Here is a 21,316-nt window from a genome sequence, read left to right on the forward strand (position 1 = left end):
ACCAGGGATCGAACCTGTGTCCCCTGCATTGGCAGGCGGATTCTTAACCACTGTGCCACCAGGGAGGTCCTTGAATGTATAAATAAAATGTAAATTTATGAAATCATTTTTTTAACCAGCTCCTTCCACAAAGGATTTGAAGTATCCTATAAAAATCATCGTAGTATCAATACATCAATAAAAAAATAAGTGAGACAATTGAAGCAAAGCGAAAGCAAGTGTAGGAGAACATAAGAGGAGGCCAGGGGTGAGATAAGTGTATATTTTATAAGTTTTTGGGCATGTGCAAGAGTTGGGCCAAAATATTTGCTTTGAGCTTCCCAGCAACCATTGCAAAGAGGGAAACATAATCAGTTACATGGTTCAGAGATGGTCCTTAAGATGAAAACAAACCCATTATTCCAGAGGAACACTGCTCTCCACTGGCAACTGTAGAGCAGACTCTATATGCTGAATGTGACAACATCCTTAATATCTAACATGCCTTACAGCAACTACAACGCTGAACATTGTAGGCTGTGTCTTACAATTTCTCTCAGTGTAAACTGATGCTTTGTCACCAAAATACAATTCACGGCAAAAGTCATTGTATGAGGGATGAGACAACGTGGTTTAAGCATGCAGCTTTTTCCAGGGTTAAAGCACCTTGATCCTTGTGCTCCACTGAGACCCAGGTGCCTCAGTTGTGTCTCAGTGACTGCACAGCAAGACACCTACCTACACTTGCTTAAAAGAGCAGCCTTTCTTTTCTTCCTTTTTTTCTTTTCTTTTCTGTATTGGGGTTCAATGTGGGATCACCTTAGGGAAGTCTTCTAGAAGAATGAAGTACTGCTTAGCTTTTAGCCAGTCTCCCTAAGTGTTTCTTACAACCTAGGTGCTGTAAGTATTGAGGAATAGGGAGTTTAAAGTTATATTCTCTGCCAGTTTCTGAAGTACAGATATTTGGGCTGGTAGGTGGGAAAATTGTATAATATACAAGTGTGAGTTGTGTCTTGTATATATTTGTGTTATGTGTATTATGAGTAGATGTATAGGAGAGTGTCCTATACTTCTTTCTTCCCTTTCCTGTCCTCCAGTGTGTCCTGGAATAGAAATTAACACACTGTAGGTGCTTAATAAATACGGAGGCTGGGCCATTTGGCTCTTGATGGTTCTTACCCCATCACAGAGGTTCTCAGGGTCCAGAATGTGCCTCTACCCATTCCCATAGTTCACAGAACAGTGAACATGTGGCAAAGCCCTCACATGGGTGACCTCAGGCTATCTCTTTATGTCTTCAGCCTGCTGTCGCCGAGACTCCCAACGCTGTCCCTGGATCAACGATGTACCATCTGTTTGAAAGGCTCTTTTCTACTCCCCATCCCCTACTTTTATCCAGCTGTTGAAAGCCCACTCAGCTTTCAGAACATCTTCACTGCTCTGAAGCCTCTTCCGTATTCCCCCAGCTCTTTTCTTTGTGCCCCCACTTAGTGTACCCCGTACATGCAACAGGCACAGTACCCATCACACTTGGGTGCACTTGTTTCCATATTTGTCTCCAGAAAGCTCCATGACGACAGGAAGTGAGTCTTGTTTATCTTTATACCCACCGTGCCTGGCAAATGGCCTGGCAGTGAGTAAACACTGCAAGACTATGTTTGGATTAAAATTTTATGGAGTCAAGTATTTGGCTATGTCATTTTACTTTGTTCTAATTACGACTTCCTGAGCTCCTACTCCATGCCAAGTACTGTGCTGTGAAATAGGCTATGTTCCCTGGTCTGAGACAGAAATAGGGATCCACCTGGTGATCAATGTTGTGATAGAGGGATGTGCCGGGGTTGCGGGAGCACAGAGGAGGCACCTATTCAGTTGGGGTCAGAGAACATGATGCCCACTCTGAGTCTTGAAGACAAGTAGGAGCAGCCAAGTGAGAAAGAAAGGCAAGGACGTTCCAGGCGGGGGAATAACACTGGCAAAGGCAAGGAACAGCACTCTGTGTTTAGGGAATCATAAATCATTGGACTGTGTGAGTCTAGAGTAGTGCTTCTCCAGGCGGGAGACTCATGTCACTGGAGGTGTGCAAAATGATTTTATGTATATATTTTGGTGTGTATTAGAAAAAATATATAATCAGCATGTCAAGCCCTTAATGTTAAACAAGACTAAGTTTTTAAAAGGTGAGTTAATTTTATATTTGGAAAAAATATAGCCAGCATGCCAGACCCTTATGACTAGCATTTTAAAAAGGTGTGTTAGTTAAACATTTATTAGGTGTTTACCATGTGCCGGGCCCTATTCTAAGTGTTTAAAGTATTACTCATTTAACTTAATCCCCCTAGTACCCTCTGAGATAGGTACTTTTCTTATATCCAAGTTGTTCTTTTAACAGATGAGAAAACTGAGGCACAGAGAAGTTGAGTAACTTGCTTAAGGTCATACAGCTAGTAACAAGTAGAGTCAGAATTTGTATTCAAGCAGTAGTCTGGCTCCAGAGCCTGTGCTTCTAACCATTTAACCTCACTATACAGCAAATATCGTAATAACGGCTGGCATTATATGAAATGCTTTGCGTTAATTATCTCATTTAATTCTCACTATAAGTCTTCAAGGTAGGTCATGTTCAATACTCTGAAAAATTAGGTTCTTGCTCAAGATTACACAATCAGGAAGTGGTAGAGCCAATAAAGATCTATCTAATTGATGTAGGAAAACAGATGGAAGTGAGATTAATTCTTACTACAGGGTTTAGGAAGGTACTTAAAGAGGGCCTTAATGAATTGGTTAGATTTGGGTAGGTCAAGGTAACCCATCTCAGTCTTACACAACTTCCTGAGCTTTCCTCTACTGCTTACCAGAACTTGCCTATTTACATGTCTGTCTCTCTTGGTAGACCTCAGCAGTAGCAGGGGTTACGTCTAAAATTTTTTTTCATTATCCCAGCCACCCAGCACAGGATAGATACTCATTCACTCGTACATTTGTTTATTTAAAAATATTTATTGAGCACATACTCTGAGCCAGGTTTTATCTTGGCACTTAGCTGTGATTCTTACTGTCACGGAACTAATGGGGGAGAGAGACACTAAAAAAATAATTATACAAATAAATATATAATTAAAAATTGTGTAAATGGGTGAATTGTATGGTATGTGAATTATATCTCAATAAACCTGTTAAAAATTGTGGTAAGTTCTATTTGACTTAGGACTCTCATTAGGGCAAGTGATAAAATCCCAAATTAAACAAGCTTTAATTTTAAAAAATAGAATTTATTAGCTTATGAGTGCAACTTAATTGCACTATTTCTTAGCTTTGTGTATGCCTTCAGCCTCTTTCTATAGTCAGACTCTGAATGGGGAGTAAGATGGATGATGGCAGCTCCAGATTCATATCTTCCAACTTCTGCAAAAAGAGGATTCTTGCTCCCAACTACCTTATGTCAATCTCAGGGAAGACTGTGATTGGCTACCTGTGAGTCACATGCCTGTCCCAGTGGCTGGGGGAGGCAAGTATTGTAACCTATAGTCCCACCACAGTTGTTTAAAGTAGAAGTTCCATAAAGGAAGGAATGGTGGACAGATAAGAGTAACATAAGGCCACTGCAAGTGCTATTAAGAAAGTAAAAAAGAGAGAAACCCTAATTTTAGACTGGAGAGTCAAGATCTTCTGAGAAAGTAACTCTTAAGCTGAGAACTAAAGGATCAGAAAAAAATTAGGCAAAGATTGAGGGTGGGTCGGGGAGGGGAGTGTTCTACATCAAGACCAGCCCTAACGTAGTTTAGAGCTGAAAACGCTCATGAGATTTGAAAGACCATGTTGCAGGGACTAACTAGTCAAGGGGAGAGTAGTGGGAGATGAGGGTGGAGAGGTGGGCAGGGGCCAGATCATGCAGGATCTTGCAGACCATGTCAAGAATTTCGCAAGGATGTGATCATATCTGCGAGCAGTGAGAGAGGATACTCAGCCTTCCTCATCCTCACCCTCTGCTACACCAACTATTAAGTAAGTCTCAGTGATCTGCTTGCCAGTGCAGTAGGGCCATCCTCTGCTTTATGGGACTCCTCTTCAGGACTCCCTTTCTTTTAGTGTTTCTCAACTCTCTCAGCCAGAACTACTGATATGGCCAGCAACTAACATTTATTAAAGCTTTGAGTAGCTGCAGGTCTTCTATATCCTCAAAGTTCCTGGGACGTGGATGAGGCTGTAGAGACGCTGAGGCAAGTGGATCTTTGGGAGGGCAGAGAAGTTTCAGGGACTCCTATTCCAGGAAGCATGACATGTTAGGGCCTCTACCTCTTTGTGCGGCTTGAAAAGGGGCTCCTTGTCTCTTCCTCGATCTGACTGGGAATGGGTCTAGACTAGAGCCCAGGGATGCTAGTAAAAGAGAAATGTGCTTCTGCCTACAAGGGCAGGAGAAACCTGTTCAAAATGTGGTTTTGAAACATACACATAAACACTCACTTCAGTGAAGTGTGGAGGGAAAAGTATCAGCCTAGGAGTTTGGAGACTGAGGGTTTTATTCTGCTTCTGCCACTAGTTTACTGTGTAACCTTGAGCATCTTGTTTCCTGTTTCTGGGTCTCAATTTTGCCCTTTTGAAAAACAGGGGATTTGGATTAGTTGAGTGGGAAGGTCTGTTCAGCTCTATCCCTCTGACTCCATGATTTCAATTCACACAATTCCCCACTCATCACTCAGTCCCCACAGACCCTTGTACAGGGCTTTGCTTATTTTAGGTGCTTGATAAATGTTTTTTGGATTGGGGTGAATTGAAACCTTGCATCACTCAGCCTGGTGCAGAGAAACAAAGACCTAGCTGACATTGAGAATAACTAACCTTGGTGTAGTGACTTATGATTCACAATGTGTTTTCACAACAATTCTCTTGTGACCCTCACTCTCACTCCTAGTCTGGGAGGCGGCATTGTCTTCAGCTCCATTACACTGAAGAAGCTGAGTTCAGACCACTTATGTTTTCTTGCATGCAATGAGCTGTGCCACACTTCCGTGTCTTTCTTTTCTCACTTGAAGATTATGTAACTTTTCTAAGCCACACAGGTCGTAGGTGGCAGGTCCAGTACTCTAACTCAGCCTTTAGACTCAAAATCTTAACGCTTCCATTGTATCACCACCCAGTGGTGTTTTCCCAAAAGCTTGCAGTAGTTTCTCTTGAAATTTCACCCTCAGTCCCAGTGTTGGTGAGAATTCTTTAGATTATGTTGTGGTAACACATAACCCAAGTCAGGAGCTTGGATAATAAAGGTTTATTTCTCACTCACATTACATGCCAGCAGCAAGTCAGCTGCAACTCTGTGCATGTCATGCAACTCTGAGATCCAATCTGAGATGCCTAAGCCACACAAAGACTCTCAAGGCTTCTGTTGGGACTTGGTATGCCCACATGCATTGGCCAAAGCAAGTTACATGATGAAATCTGATGTTGATTGACAAGGGAGATATGTTCCTCCCACAAGGAGGCACTGCAAGCCACTTGGCAGTGGGTGGAAATACAAAATCCTCTACAGGGAGGGCGGTGAACAATCTGCCACAATCACTGAACACATGATGGACCCTGGTGCCACAGAGGTGAATAAGTTCCCTGCTCTCAAGTTGCTCATTGACCAGGGAAGCAAAATAGTAGAGAGATAATCTCAACGTCCTGTTTACTAGCATTCTTCACCCTTCTCCAGCTCTGGCTCTCTCTTGAAACCGCCCCCTGGGGAGTTGACCTTTGCAGGCTGTGTTTCCCAGCCTCCTGTGACAGTGGCTTCTGGCTGGGTTTAGCCAAGGAGAGACACTGGCAAGTGATGGGAGTTGGGGAAAAGAGAAAAACCTGCATGTGTGTCTCCCCCACCCCTTGGCAGGCTCCCCCAGTAGAGGCTGCTCCTCTTCTCTGACTCCTGCTCCCACAGTTTTAACTTCCTTTGGCCCCATTAATAGTTTTCTTTTCTGTTAATAATCTCTGGGTTTCTTCAGTATTCTGTTTGGCCTCTTAGTTCTTCTACCACCCATATAACCAGTTCCCTCTAGTTAAAATTTTAAGAATAGTGCCCATTTTCCTGATGGACTCTGACTGAAACAATCATGTCAGGTACCATGGGAGTCTAGGGGAGCGGTGCATTGTATGTTCTGAGTGGTGGAGATGGGGTGGGGAGAGAAAGGGAAGGCTCTGTGGAATCAGGGATTCCACAGGTGAGTAATGAAGAGGATTAGGTGTAGGAACTAAAGAGTAGTAAGTAGCATGAGTAAAGAAACCAAATAAGAAAGTGTCGATGTTTCTGGAGCATGGTGTGAGCCAGGAGGATGAGGCTGGGGAAGTGGACAGAGGCTGAGCCATGCAGAATCTTGGGTGTCAACCTAATGAGGCTGGATATTGGATGAATTAAACCTCTTTGAGTTCCAGTGACACAAATCTAAGTCAAAATAGCTCAAGTTATAAGGACAGGGGCATAGCAGAAACAAAACGGAAGAGAATGTTGCTGGAAATGAGATGGTTAAGAAATTAAGAGCCAGGGTGTTGGATAGATTGTCCACCTGAAACCCAAAGTTCCTGAGAATGAGTACAAGCCTGGGTGGAAAGGAAGACAGTGAATCCCTTGCCAAAATCATCAGTGACCAGAGGGGCTTGAGTTGAAGACTGATACAAGATGGAGATGATGAGGTATCAGAGCAGGCTAGAGAAGGGATTTGAACATAAAAGTAGAGGAGAAATGTTCTGGGGCAGTTTCAGGGTGAGGAGAAGCAAGTTTAGCTAGTTGTGAGTTTCTGAAAAGAGTTCTAAAGTCAAATTCAGAAGCAGGCAGTGTGGACAGAGTCAGTGGAATCTGTGGGGCTGTGACAGCTGCCTTTGGACAGGATAGGTAAACAGGAGCATTTTGGGGGTGGGAATCATCTCAGATTCAATTAAGAATTGGGCCCAATTAAAGGCAGCAGAAATTCCATTGTTCTGAAGCCAATTAGAGGGAGGAAAGGACTGGGGGATAGTCTGATTAAGTGGTCCTCATCTTCCTGAGCTCTCTAGATTCTCAGCTCCTGAGACTCCTGACTAATGAACCTGAGGAAAGGTTACCGCCTGGGCCTACTAATGAAGAGCCTTCCAGGAGTCTGACAGTCGTTGGGTGGAGGTGCATTTGGGATTGTTCTGCTAGCAAAAGAGACCCACGAGCTGGCCAGGGTCACGCACCAGTTACTTGAATCAGAGTTCTCATACCTTGGGTATCTTTGAGACGGCAGTGATGACATCTCCTTGGCCTGACATATGCGCTCTCCGTGTTTGGTTACTTACTCCCTCTTCCGTCACCACTTTGAGCTTGCTGCTCTAATGATAACAAACTGCTATGGTCATACTGGGATACACCAAGACTGTTTTTTGTCCCATTATATGTGTTTATGCGGTTTCCCCTGCCTGGTGTCCTATACATGCATGTGCTCACACATGTCTTTATCTAGCTGATATCTGCTTAAGAATCAGCTTCTCCAAGAAGACTTCCCTGGGCCCCAGGCTCAGATAAGTGCCTCCTCTGTGCCATGACAGTTCCCTCACTCCCCACCCTTCCAGCATTTATCACACTGTCAGTGTGTCTATCTCCGCTTCTCAAGGTTAGGAACCTCATCTGATTCACTTCAGTGTTCCCAGTGCCCAGCACAGGGTTTGCCATGCTTATTGAGATGAGTTCTCATGAACCCCACTGTCCACAGCCCCTCAACCACATCCTCCACGCTCATTCCCGTCTCCTGCATCCATCTGTCTGTTCATTCAGTTAACATTCACCAAGCCCCTACTCTTCTGGCTGGTACTGGAGCTCAGATGAATGACGTGGTCCCTGCTTGGGGAGCTCCTTGGACTTCCACCATGCACGGTAACACGTGCTGTGGCAGAGGGAAGCACAGAGGAGGAGGCAAAGCCATACCTAAGCTGAGTCCTAAAGAATAAGTTAGTCAGGTGAAGAGTTTTGCTCTATTCTGGCCTTAAAGACACCCATCGCCACTAACTTTTGGAAGCCTATTCCCCCTCTCCTCCCCTGCCACTCTCTCCCTCTGCCGCATTCCTGCACAGCCTCTCGTTTGCTCTACCTGGATTATAGTGTATTCTGTCACTGTCCCAACTGAGAGTGAGACAAGGGGGCATAAGGGATAGAGCCCTGGCTTATGCCCCATCCCTGAGCCTCAGTTTCCCTATCTGTAAATTATAAGTGATAACCCTTGCCTTGATACCCCCAAAAAGTTGTTTTAAAATTGTATTTGGGAATCGTTAAGGACTATGAACGTGTGAGGGACTGACACTCTGATAAGTGTGTCTTTTCTCCACAATTAGATTTGGTCTCCCCTTGTCCCTGGCACTCAATGCAAGACCTGGCACAAAGTTACTGTTCAGTAAAGACCTGGTTTATTGATTGACCCTGAATGATGAAGAAAAAGAGGCTTTCCCCAAAGGCCCTGGGGACTGATGGAGGGGCAAGGAAGCTGGGACTCAGATGGGCTGGGAACATAAGGGAAAGGGAATGGTCATGTATTACACGTGCCAACCACTTCACATACTTTTGTGCATTTAATTCTTATTACCACCCTATGAGGTAGGTGATATTCACCCATTCTACAGATGAGGATACAGAGGCTGGGAGAAATTAGGCAATTTGCCTGAGGTCACACAGCTGGTAGCTGACAGAGACTATATTCAAATCCAGGCTGTCTGACTTCTGGACTTCTTCCCACTGCCCACCTGCACAATGGGACACGTCCTCCCCTCAGTGCCAATTCCTCAGGAGGGATTGGTGATCCTGGCCTTGACCTGTGTCCCCATCTTCATCCAAACTGATGGTTTAAGCCTACTTACTTCTTTACCTGTTTGCCCCTTTCCTAGGCAAGCAACATACTCTGCCCACTTCCCCAAACACTGTCACTTGTAACAAACCAGTCAAAGGCCAGAGAGTCAATGTTTATGATATTCGTTAAGGAAAAGCAACATGCTGGAGGGTCTCTCAAGCCAAGTCTCTACAGCCTGAGGATAAGGAGCCAGCAGCCACTTCCTTCTTCATCACATGTCCTCAATTAGCCGGCACTTCTGCACCTTGCTTTCTCATGTTGGGAAATGGGCTACAGGAGAGGCTGTCAACCAGAGGCGGGCTGGCAGGAATTGCGAGTGCCTTCAAGCTGGCGTGGCCCGGGGAAGAGGAGCCCTGTTTGTACCTGGGGGCTTCAGCCCTCTCTGTGGACAATGAGATAATAGGGAGAAGGAGGGAGGAGGAAAGAGACCCCCCTCCTCTGTGTGAGAGGATGACAAAAGAGGGAGGAAAGGGATGAAGGGGAAGTGAGAGGAGCAGATGAAAGACGAGCAGAAAGAAACTGTCATTGTAACAGGCAACTTCGTACAGCAATTTATCCATTGTCTTGCTCAGTCCTCCAGGACTGCTCTCAGCAGGAAGATGCTGTTGTTATTCCCATTTGACAAACAAGGAGGCCGAGACTCAGAGAGGTTAAGTGATTCAGAAAGATGAAGTGACTTGCCCAGATTCAGACACTGTGGTAGTCAGATAAAAGCAAAGGAGGGCTTCCCTGGTGGCGCAGTGGTTGGGAGTCCGCCTGCCGATGCAGGGGACACGGGTTCGTGCCCCGGTCTGGAAAGATCCCGCGTGCCGCGGAGTGGCTGGGCCTGTGGGCCATGGCTGCTGAGCCTGTGCGTCCGGGGCCTGTGCTCCGCGGCAGGAGAGGCCACAACAGTGAGAGGCCCGTGTACCGCCAAAAAAAAAAAAAAAAAGCAAAGGAGGCCGAAACGGGAGGCAGGGGTGTGTATGGATGTAGGAGCTAGCCAGACCCAGATCTAAAACCAGTTTCCACTAACACAGTCACGTGACCTTGTGTGAGTTAGGTAATCTCTTAGAGCCTTCATTTTTCTTTTGTAAATTGGAGATGATTATATTTACCCCACAGGCTGTTGTGAGGATTAAGGAAAACAATATTTGTAAAGCTCCTAGCATAGCATCTGGCATATAGTAGGCACTCAATTAATATTAAGGATCCCAAGGAGTATGAGAAACATAAGGGGAAAAGAAGGTGCTAACATGGAAAAAAGGGAAGAGGAAAGCTTTTGAGGAGAAATAAAGATGGACTCAGAAGGAAGGGAAAGAGGAAGGTGGACAGACAACAGAGGAAAGAGTAGGCCGGCGCAGGGACATGATGGAGAATGGAGGCTTATGCTTCTAAGGGCTGCCACCAACCTGGCCAAGACCAAGTTGGAAAGCAGCCGCTTTGTCTGAATCAGGAGGGCCTTGCTCATGTCTCCTGGGACAACCAAGTTCTGTTCATTGTCACAGAAAGTACCTTTAAGGATCTCAAGGTGCAAAACAGACAAGAATGTCTCACCCTTCAGGTGCAGTTTTTCCTGGGCAATTTGTTGGGTCCGTGTGAGGAGCGAGAGATCCAGGGCGATTCCTGGAAATTCAGGGAGGAGGAACCCCTCTGAGGGGAGTTAACCCAGTGTGTCTGTGAGTAGACAGAGCAAATGAAGCTCCGCTTATCCAGTGTGGATCTTGGAGTGTCTCCCAGAACCAGACTAGACTGGCCAGGCTGGGGTGAGTAGAGGCAGGGGAAAGTGGAGTGAAAGCCCTGGTCAAAAAGGACAAAGCTTGGGCTTCTTATACTGGTGACCTTGGGCAGGTCAGCTTACTTCTCTGAGCCACAGCGTGAGCATTAGTGAAATGGAGAGGCTCTGCCTGGACCCTCCTTCCCCTAGGGGTGACATGAGGATCAAATGAGATAATGGATGCTGATCAATGCTTTGGAAGCTCAAGTGCCGTGTACACATAGTCAAGTAGTCACTCTCAGAAGACACCTAATTACCACACACACACACACACACACACACACACACGCCGTGTTATCAGGCACAGGACTATACACTTTACATGCATCATCTTGTTTAAACCTTGAAATAATTCTATGAGATAGATAAAATTATCCCAATTTATAAACCAGGGAATTGATTCATAAAGAAAATAGGTGACTTGCCCAGGGTTACACAGCTGGTCAGTGATAGAGCCAGGATCCGTCTGACTCTAAAACCAGTGCAGGTAATACCTGCCCGGTACCCTCTCCTTGAGGCAGAATCCTCTGCCCGTGGAATTAGGCCTTCTTGCTTTACTCCTGAGCACTGGCTGTGTTAATGCAGAGTGTTCTGGCCAGGGGGCATGAAGAGGAAGGGAAAGATCCTTACTGCTGTCTCTCTTCTATCCTCAGGGTTTGACTTCTTTGAAGCCAGCGCCAAGGAGAACATCAGCGTGAGGCAGGCCTTCGAGTGTCTGGTGGATGCCATTTGCGACAAGATGTCTGATACGCTGGACACAGACCCCTCCTTGCTGGGCACCTCCAAGAACACCCGTCTCTCGGACACCCCGCCACTGCTGCAGCAGAGCTGCTCATGCTAGGCAAGGCCCACTGTCCTGATCTCCCTTCATTGTGGCACCGCACCCACTTTGCTTCTCCGTTATACTCTGTCTTCCCTCAGCTGATTTGCTGCTGTTCCTTGCCTGCAGTGAAAGTGGAAGCATGCCCCTGGGGTTCTCTATGGATGGCCCCACTCACAGACACTCAGCACTAGACTAACTAGGTCATAATGTGGGCAGAGGTTCATTTTACAAAAGGAGAATCCACTTTATGAAGGGGATTCACTACAGGGACTTGGAAAAGCGAATCTCTTTCCTGCCTTTAAAATAAGATTTCCTCCCTTGACCAAAATTTGACACACCCACGCACACTTTTCAGGGCCTGGCCAACTGTGTAAAGTGAGACACACCTGCATAGCTAATCCTTTTGAAAAATACCTCTCCATACACAACCTGCTTGTTTCATATCAGGCTCCCTGTGGGGCTTCCTCTCACCACTAGACAAGCCTTGTTTCTCAAAGCCCTCGCCTGTTACCACGGATGCCCACAGGGCCTGGGCAGTTGCTGTGGTGACAGGCCAGAGCTAATCTCCAGAAAGCTCAGCCTCTCTAAATGATGCTGAAGGAGCAAAGGCTGAGTCAGAAACACATTTAAAAGAAAAAGATTATCCCCTGCAAAATGTCAAAGGTTCCTGCTATATGAAAGAGCAAGTGCATGAGCTCAAGAAAGACAAAGAGAGAAAAAGAGAAACACAGGCAAGATAAACAGGTCACGAATTTCTGATTTTGCTGCTTTCCAGTAGGTTCTTAACTGTGGAACTCCATGACGTTGGTCATTGGTTCTTAGACTCCCAGAATCTGAAAAATTTATAGTTGGTGGAATCCCAAATTTTACCAGGTCTCACTAGTCAATTCCAATCTTCATGTCTCTGACAATTGGCTGTCAAGCCTCACAGCCAAATCTCTTCTAAACATACCTTCTAGGCAGGGATGGGAGGTCAGTTTCCACACCATCTTTGGCCATCTCTCATAATCAGAAAGTTTTCCTTGCTTTAAGCTGAAATCTGCCTCCTGGAAATTCTTCTTCCTCTTCCCACTCCATTTGTACCAGCTCTGCTGTCAGAGACTTCACAGTCTCTGCTCCCTCTGCCCCGTGACACCCTTAGATGATTTGAGAACAGAAATCATGACCCCTGGAATCTGCCCTTTCTCTAAATCAAATAGTTCTAATCCCATCTGCCCTTCTTCTTAGGGTCTTCTCCCCATCCTGCCCTTTCCTCCAGCCCATGTTTCAATCACTCTTGAGTAGTCCAACTGGGAAATGTGATTCAAAGCAGAATAAATCTAAGGGGGTATGACCCTGAAAAAATTGGGAAAAATGAACTCAGAGGTCCCAATCCTAACCTCATTCTCCTGAGGGTGAAAGCTTAGTTTCTACCGAAGAGCAGATGTGAAACTCCTTCTGGTGGAAGCCACTGAATTAAACACCCAAAGAAAACAAAAAACACGCCTCTGACACCAGCAACAAACTGACTGCATCAGTTCATGGTTCTAGCTTGTTTGGACACAGGGACATGTTTGGTTTTTAACTGAAATAATGATGTGGAGCTAGCAACGATTCCTGAAAATCTTTCCTCCCAGCCTTGGTCTGAATCCCCAGCTTGACACTTCAGAAGTCAGTGGGGGAGGAGGGAGAGTCTCTCCCAAGTTTTCTCTCCATTTTAAATGCAGCTTATTTTCCTAGGAAAGTGCATTAACTAGCAACAGGTCCAATGACTACATAAAAGGACCCTTCAGGGTCAGCTCTGTGGAGATGTTGCCTTCTTTGACACAGTGCAGAGGATGGCGCTTTGGACTTGGAATCAGGAGACTCAGACTCTGCCCTTAAATCAAGTGTGACTCTGGACCAGTTATTCCCCATCACTGAGTCTTGATTTCCCACTTATAAAATGAGGGAGGTGGGCTTCCCTGGTGGCGCAGTGGTTGAGAGTCTGCCTACCAATGCAGGGGATGTGGGTTCGTGCCCCGGTCCGGGAGGATCCCACATCCCGCGGAGCGGCTGGGCCCATGAGCCATGGCCGCTGAGCCTGCGCGTCCGGAGCCTGTGCTCCGCAATGGGAGAGGCCACAACAGTGAGAGGCCCGCGTACCGAAAAAAAAAAAAAAAAAAAAATGAGGGAGGTTACGTGGGTAATCTTTCGGGTCCCTTCTGGCATGAATAACTCTTGAGACTCTTTTTTTTCACCTTCAACATTTCTGTTGATCTGCAAAATAAACCCAAGAGATGAGGACTATCACCCCAATATCACTGAGGCTAATACTGTTGTCATGCTTACTCAATACTAGCCATTGCTCCAAGCACTTAACATGTATTAACTCATTTATCTTTCCAACATCCTTGTGAGGGAGGCATTATAATCAATCTCATTTAAAGACAAGGAAATTAAGGAACAAAGAGGTTCTCTAGCTTGCCTAAGGTCACATAATGAGTAAGTGGTAGAGCTGGGGTTCAAAGCCAGAAAGTAGGCTCCAAGGTCTGTGCTTTTCACCACATTCTGTACTAGGTTTCTTATAGTACAGTGATCCAAAGAAGTTAAGAGACTTGGCCAAGATCACACAACTAGCAAGTGTTAGAGCCACAGTAGCATTCAATCCCAAGGCCATCAGATTCCAAGTCTACTGGAGAAAAGACTTATGTCTCCAATCTGTTAATAAATTTTTCAGCTACTCAGACTAATCTGAGGTGATAGCTGTCTAACACTTCTGGGAAGGAGGCTCTGAGGCAACCAGGTCCCATGGGCCTGAGCAAAAAAATGCCCATGTTTCTGAGGCCTAAGTGCTGGCTTTCCCTGTATCTGCCTCTGTCAGGCAATTCTTATCTAGCTCTCAAGCAGTGCTGCGAGCAGCCTCCCTGCATCAGCAATGGGGCATAAGTTTATAAAGTTCTCTGACAATGGAAGAATGCGGTCCCTTCCCAGGGCAGTGTTCTGAATGTGCTCTTTACACTGTAAAGTCCTCTACAGGTCAGGAATAATTACTATTTTTCTGGTCAGTAACACCCATCTACCCAAGTACTAGGATTTCAGACCAAGCTCCTCATGACCCCTGGGTATGTTAGTACATATATCCAATAATCCTTTCTCTCCTACTGAGTATCCAGGCAAAAATCGAATTTTTTACTTAAAAACTGTCAAATTCCTAATAACTCAGGTGCCAGTTCAAGGGAACAGGCATCTTCACAACAGATGGAATCAACAGTTAAATGTAATAGTGACAAACTCTTCTACCGGGCAACAAACAGATCTGCTTGTTAGATGGCAATTCCCCAGCCTTGCTCTGTGACCTCGTTTCTGCCGAGTGGAAGGCAGCAGCTTCCAGCTGATGGCAGTGAACGTTCTTCGATCATGGTAATAGTGCAGTTAGGTTCAAGCTGCATAATATATGTTTATGGCAACTTGTCCCAGTTTTCATCTTGCTTAACATTCCAAATAAAAGAAGATTAAAAAAACCTCTTGACCTCTAAAAAGGCAAAAGTAGGCCAAAAGTGCAATACAATATTGTAGCTATTTATAGAATCTGTTTTAAATGCATGTGTATCTGTAAATACAAAGTGATTGGTGACTTACTACTGTCTCCTCAGTCTGTAACTTCTAGGAGCAGCAATGCTCCTAGATTGTAGATTGTACTAAATGGTCACAGACTCATTAAATATTAGATCTGGAAGGGAGCTTAGAAAAAATCTTGTCCAGGCTCCTCTTTGTACAAAAAGGAAGGTTGAGGTCCAGGGAGGGGGAGGAAATTTTCTAAGGTCACTCTGTGGGTGGATTAGTGATGGAGCCAGGACTAGGTCTTGGATTACCTCTAGGAAGAAATTCACCTATTCTGTATCTACTATAGGTCTGGCACTATTAAACACTGGATAAATATATATGAAAACAAATGGTCCTTCCCTGCAGGTACCTATAGTCTAAGGGAGGTGCTGTTTCTGAAATATTATTATCCCAATTTGGCAGGCAAGGAAACATAGCCTTGAAAAAGTTAACATGCCTAAGTCATTCATTAGTATCATTTGAACCCACCTCGGTCTGACTCTTGCTCTTTCAATTTTCCTCTTCAGACTGTATATTTGAGGTGTTGGTAGTGACAGATTTCCAAAGATTGTCAGAATTAAACAGCCTCACTTGGGACATTGGTTTCACAATTGTTTTGTGACTGCAGCCTTATAATGTCCACAGAATGATATGAACATTCTCCAGACCTGACTTTCCCAGTTACACCACCTGCTCCAAGCTCCTTGCTTATGTATCAAGCTTCCTATAGTGTCTTGAGGAATGTTCATTTGAGTTTGTTTGCCAATAGTTCGGTGTAAGTAGAAGGAATTACAGCAACAAATGTCCTGGAATCTCATTGATTTCAGATTCCCCATCCCAAACCTACACCTGATTACCTGCCACAGCTGGAGAATCAAGCAACAGCCTGTGACTGGGAGTGCCTGCAAGAGACAGGCCCATTGGATACAAATACTTTTAAGTGATGGTTTTGAAGGCCTGGATCCCTTATATGAGGTAGGAAAAATTCAAATTTATTCATTGAACAAATTAGTGTCTAGTATGTGCCAGGATACAATCAGTGGTAAATTAGACACAATCTTTGCCTTCATCAAGCTTATGGCCCAATAGCTTGTAGTTGAGTCTAGACATTGTAAAATTATCACCCAAATAGAATTACAAAATGCAGTGAAGGAAAGCTACATCATTCTATGAGAACACGTAACTGGAAAACCTGAATCACCTATGTGGAGCTGTGTCAGGGGCCTGAGGAAGACTCCACTGCCCCTGGCCATCGCTTTACATTTCTCAATTAAGCTTTCACCTTTTAGTTTAAACCTTTGATGGCTGATTGAACACAAATCCTCCAAAAAGAGTAAGAGTAAGAGGGAATTCCCTGGTGGTCCAGTGGTTAGGACTCTGGGTTTAATCCCTGGTCGGGGAACTAAGATCCCGCAAGCCATGCGGCATGGCCAAAAAAAAAAAAAAAAAGTAAGAGTGAGATCAAGAATATCTGTACCTGTGACACATCTGTAGATGTCTGGTTCAGAGTTAATTGTCCTCTGAGAGATATAATAAACCACTCCAAAGCTTAGTGACTGAAAGCAGTAAACATTTGTTATTTCTCATGATTCTATAGGTCAGCTGGGTGTTTGCTCTGGCCAGGCTGGATGGTCTAGAACGGCTTCATTCACGTGTCTGGGGACCCAGCTGAGATGACCAGGGTGGTTGAGGTCTCTCTCCATGTTTTCATTTTCCAGAAGGGGACCCAGACTTGTTCACGTGGTGGTGGAGGTTTTCCCAGCAGCAAGAGAGGGCAAGCTCCAATGCAGAAGCACTTTTCAAGCCTCTATTTGTATCATGTTTGTTCATGTCCAACTGACTAACAAGTCATATAGCCAAGCCTAATTTTAAGGGGTGGAGGAATAGATGCCGTCTCTTGATAGGAGGAGTTGTAAAATATTGTGGCCATTTTCCAATCTACCAATGGAAGCAACCCTAAGTCATCTGAAACTAAGTCTGGTAAATTTCCCTGGGTCCTAAAGCTTGGCTCTGAAGAGGACCCCAAAGGAAAATATCACAATGGTTTACAGCAGGGCAGTTTCTCATCATTTGTTTAGTTGTCCAAAGGGTGTACTTTGGAGCAATCAAGTCACGTCTCATGGAGTTCTGATGCTTGTTTAACAGTTCATTTGGTTAGTTCTTAGCTCCCCCCAAGGGATCAGTCGGGCTTCTCATTGCATGGGATTCACTGTAATAATGGTTCTGATTCCCACCTGAAGTTCCTGGCTGGAAGCCTAGCAGAAGGATTCAGTATGGGCAGAAGGGATGACTAAAAGAACAGTTGGGCCCTCTGCTCTAGCTATAGTTTCTTCCTTGGAGCCTCATCTAGTCCTGAGCCTTTAGATGCTACATCTTTGTTAATGACATGTATACACAAGTACCTACTAGACATCTCCATGTCTCAAACTTACCATGTCCACACTGGAACTCTTGATTCTGCTCCAAATTTATTTTAACCCTACTCTTCACAGAAATCTCGGTATCATTCTTAATTCCTTGTATTTCTTTTTCTTAGTGTCCACATCTAATCCAACACCAAGTCCTATGATTCTACTTCTAAAGTCGATCTCAAGTCTGCCCACATTTGTCCATTTCCATTGCCATGACCTTGGTCCAAGGCACCATTGTTTCTCTCTTACCTAGGAGCTAACACAGAGCTTGTAGCCAGTTTCCCTACTCCACACTTGCACACCTACAGTCTACCCTCCACACAATAGCAATCTTTTAAAAATAGAAATGAGTGAGCACTCGTAACACTGAGGTTTACTTCAATACCACACATGAAAAGAATCTAGAGACTTCCACTATTATTAATAATTATTATTTTATTGATTCCGTTTCTAGCCCTGAATTTGTCCCTCACTTGCTGTAGGACCTCTGGTAAATCATTTCTTTTAATAGCCAGCTATCATGTCTCCCCTCATTTCTTCAGGAAATGGCAACCTCTTCTTTTGCAGTACTACTACTTTCTCATTCAAACCAGGTGATTCTAGTGAAGACTGTCAGTAAAGGGGGCATGTGATCAAGTGGGGCTAACCAGAATCCCTCTCTAAGATTTTTTTAAAACTGGAGCTATTTTCTTTCCCTTTGAATGACAAATATATGAGGATGTGCACTCTAAAACCGATGGTGTATCCTCAGCTCAGGTGTAGAATGCCACTCTGTGGTAAGAGAAAACAAGCTCATCATGAACAGAGTAGCCAGACATAAGATGAGAGAGTATGTCCTGTGGCTTTCCTGGCCTTGATTCTGGCTTCTTGAGATTTGACTGGTCACCTCTTTCTTTGATTCTGTTAGACACCTCACTATATGTTTTTAATAAAGCCCCCATCTAGCTTTGCTTATTGGAGTTAGGTTCTTATAACTTGCAACCAAAACATATTCTTTCCTCTTTGGTTCTCTTTGGTGCTCCAAATTTTTAAACACTGAGTCTTCAGAAGATCCCATTTCTATGGACTTTCTGATCAAGAACTTTGTATAATCTGGAACAAAGCCTACTCACTTCACCATTTCCACTTCTTATACCCGAATGCATGAGGAAGAGGGATTTTGCAAGGTAAAAAGCAGCTCTCCATGAACTCTGATGACAGCACAGGCAAAGGTTCCTATGGTTCCACTGATCCGCACAGAGTCTGGCTTCCCAGGTACTCAGAAACTACACAAAACATCTAACACCACTGCTGCTAGTTCTCCACATCTGTTCCTATTTCTCTGCCAACTCGGTGACACCCATTGTCTTGAGAAAACACCATTGAATGGGCTGAGTTGTGTGGCACACACTTTTACCTGCTTTTCTTCTATCATTTTGAAGTGATCAAACAGCAAAAAACCAAATAGGAAGTCTCTTGAAGGGAGATGATTAAAAGAATTTCCTTTGCTTGATGTAAAATTGTGCAATAGAAATGCAAAGTAAACCAAATGTAAAATAGATAGCTAGTGGGAAGCAGCCGCATAGCACAGGGAGATCAGCTCAGTGCTTTGTGACCACCTAGAGGGGTGGGATAGGGGAGGGTGGGAGGGAGACCAAGAGGGAGGAGATATGGGGATATATGTATATGTATAGCTGATTCACTTTGTTATAAAGCAGAAACTAACACACCATCGTAAAGCAATTATACTCCAATAAAGATGTTAAAAAAAAAAAGAAATGCAAAGTAAGTCAGTAAGTATCTGAGGGGTGTGATTAGGATTGCATCTCTTCCTGGGGTTTACCAATGGACTGGGATAAAGCTAACAGGCTGTGCAACCTTAGCTAAGTCACTCCCTGTCTCTGGGCTTCAGGAGCTTACAGCAGATGGTTTCTGCAGGCGCTCTTGGCACGAGTGCTCTGTGATTTTATGCCCATTTTCTGTAAGAGCTGTAAGTGGCAAACAAGATTTTGGCAGGAATCCTTTCACTATGAAAGCCTCTTTTCTCCTCGGGTATAATGAAAACAGCCAAGGCTATGTGACCCCCTCATCACTCAACCAGGCTTGTGGCTCTGGTTTCTGAGGCTGCCAGAAAGCATCTTAGCAATTAAGTGCATCTGGATGGTCCCTGACTGCGTGTCCCAGGTGAGAGGTTCCTAAAGTGTAACAAGAGGAAGAGGAGAAACAAGAATCTCTGAAGAGACTTATTAAGAACGGAGCACAGACTTAATGCATTTGAGAAGAGACATTGGGGCAGCAGCCAGTGTTTAAGAGTCATAAATTGCATTCCAATTCAAGGAGGACTTAATTTATAGAGCGCCAAGTGTGCCAGGCTCAGCTGGGCAAGGTCTTTCTGCAGACAATCTCCATCATGCAACTAGGATCCTGGGAGCTGAAGGGCTGAGAGATTTGCATGTGCTGAATTATCTTCCAATCCCTCTAAACTTAAGACCACGGGATGAGGACTGAGAAGGCAGTATGGTGCATGGTTTAAGAGGACAGGGCTTGTGGTCCAACAGACCGAGGTTCAATTCTTAGCTCTTCATCACTAACTAGTTGTGTGACTTGGAGCAAATTACTCTCAGAGCCTCAGTTACCTCATATGTAAATGGAAAAATAATATTTACCTCAAGAAGTTGTTGAGGGGATTAAATGCGAGAATGGTACAAATAAAGCCTTTAGTGCAGGCCTAACATACACAGTGGGTGCCAAACATGTGGTATTGACTACTGTGCTACACAAAATCATCCAATCGGGCAGAGCAGGGAGAAAACCCAATCCAGGATCCTTGTAAGTGCTCTAGGAACAGAGACAGGAAAGACCCAGCATAAACATTATGGACAACAGAGCAATGGGGGGTGGGAATGGGGCCTATAAGTAGGAGATGGAGCTTGGGCTTGGAAAGTGGATCCAGGTAGAGTCTCATCAGGAACAAGGGAAGAGAATCCAGGAAACTGGCCTTGAATGGCTCTGTGGCATGACCTTGTTGGGCTGGCTGCCACCAGACACCTGACGGAATGCAGAAACCAGCCTCCGGGGGTGAGGAATAAGCCAAAAATGAGGTTTAGAGAGCTCTGGAGCCTTTGTTAGAGATGTCCTCCAGTGCTCAGGAAACCAGGGTCCTGGAGACCTGGGTTTGAGTCCTGCCTTTGTAACATACTAACTGTGTGACCTTGGACAAACATATTTTCATCTATAAAATGAGATTAATAATCCTGCCTACTTCACAGAATAGTGGTGAGAGTCAAATGAAAGTACATTTTAGAAACTGCAGAATGTTGTGGACATATAGGATGGAGCCACTGTGAAGGGGCTGGGGGTAGGCAGCAGGTGGCATTCATCACAGAATGAAACTGAGCATACCCCTCCCGGAGCCATTTCCAAGGGTCCCCTCCCCCCTCCACAGCCTCTCCCCTCCCCCCACATTTTGGTCCCAGGAAGCTAACCTCACATGGAAATATCAGAGCCAGCATGCCCTACACCCAGAGGTTTGCTTAACTTCAGAGAAACTTCCAGAGTCTAAGAGCAGCCAAAGGGAATCAGCCAGTGCATGCGGGGTTGGATGAACAGAGCAGTGAGCTATGATGGGATAGGGACCCAGGAGCGGCAGACAGTGGAGTCCATATGCACTATGATTAGAATAGCATAACAAAAATCACCAATCATTTGTTTGGCACTTTACAATTCCCAAAGCACTTTCTTTTTTTTTTTTTTTTTAATTATTTATTTATTTATGGCTGTGTTGGATCTTCGTTTCTGTGCGTGGGCCTTCTCTAGTTGGGGCAAGCGGGGGCCACTCTTCATTGCGGTGCATGGGCCTCTCACTATCGCGGCCTCTGTTGTTGCGGAGCACAGGCTCCAGATGCGCAGGCTCAGTAATTGTGGCTCATGGGCCCAGTTACTCCGCGGCATGTGGGATCTTCCCAGACCAGGGCTTGAA

At 44.9% G+C, this 21,316-nt stretch overlaps 1 protein-coding gene across 4 annotated transcripts in view; it reads left to right on the forward strand.

Annotated features, from left to right (window-relative positions):
• Nucleotides 1-18,958, forward strand: part of LOC101338839 (ras-related protein Rab-3B) — a 109,389-nt gene extending 90,431 nt beyond the window's left edge. For all 4 annotated transcript variants that reach the window (XM_033866803.2, XM_073789848.1, XM_033866818.2 and 1 more), the window contains one exon: nt 11,214-18,958. In XM_033866803.2, the coding sequence (XP_033722694.1) occupies nt 11,214-11,401 (188 nt within the window). In that variant the 3' untranslated portion in view covers nt 11,402-18,958. The remainder of the gene's footprint in view (nt 1-11,213) is intronic.
• Nucleotides 18,959-21,316: the final 2,358 nt, after the last annotated feature.

This window comes from Tursiops truncatus, chromosome 1 (assembly GCF_011762595.2).
Source record: "Tursiops truncatus isolate mTurTru1 chromosome 1, mTurTru1.mat.Y, whole genome shotgun sequence".
Classification (NCBI taxonomy): Eukaryota; Metazoa; Chordata; class Mammalia; order Artiodactyla; family Delphinidae; genus Tursiops; species Tursiops truncatus.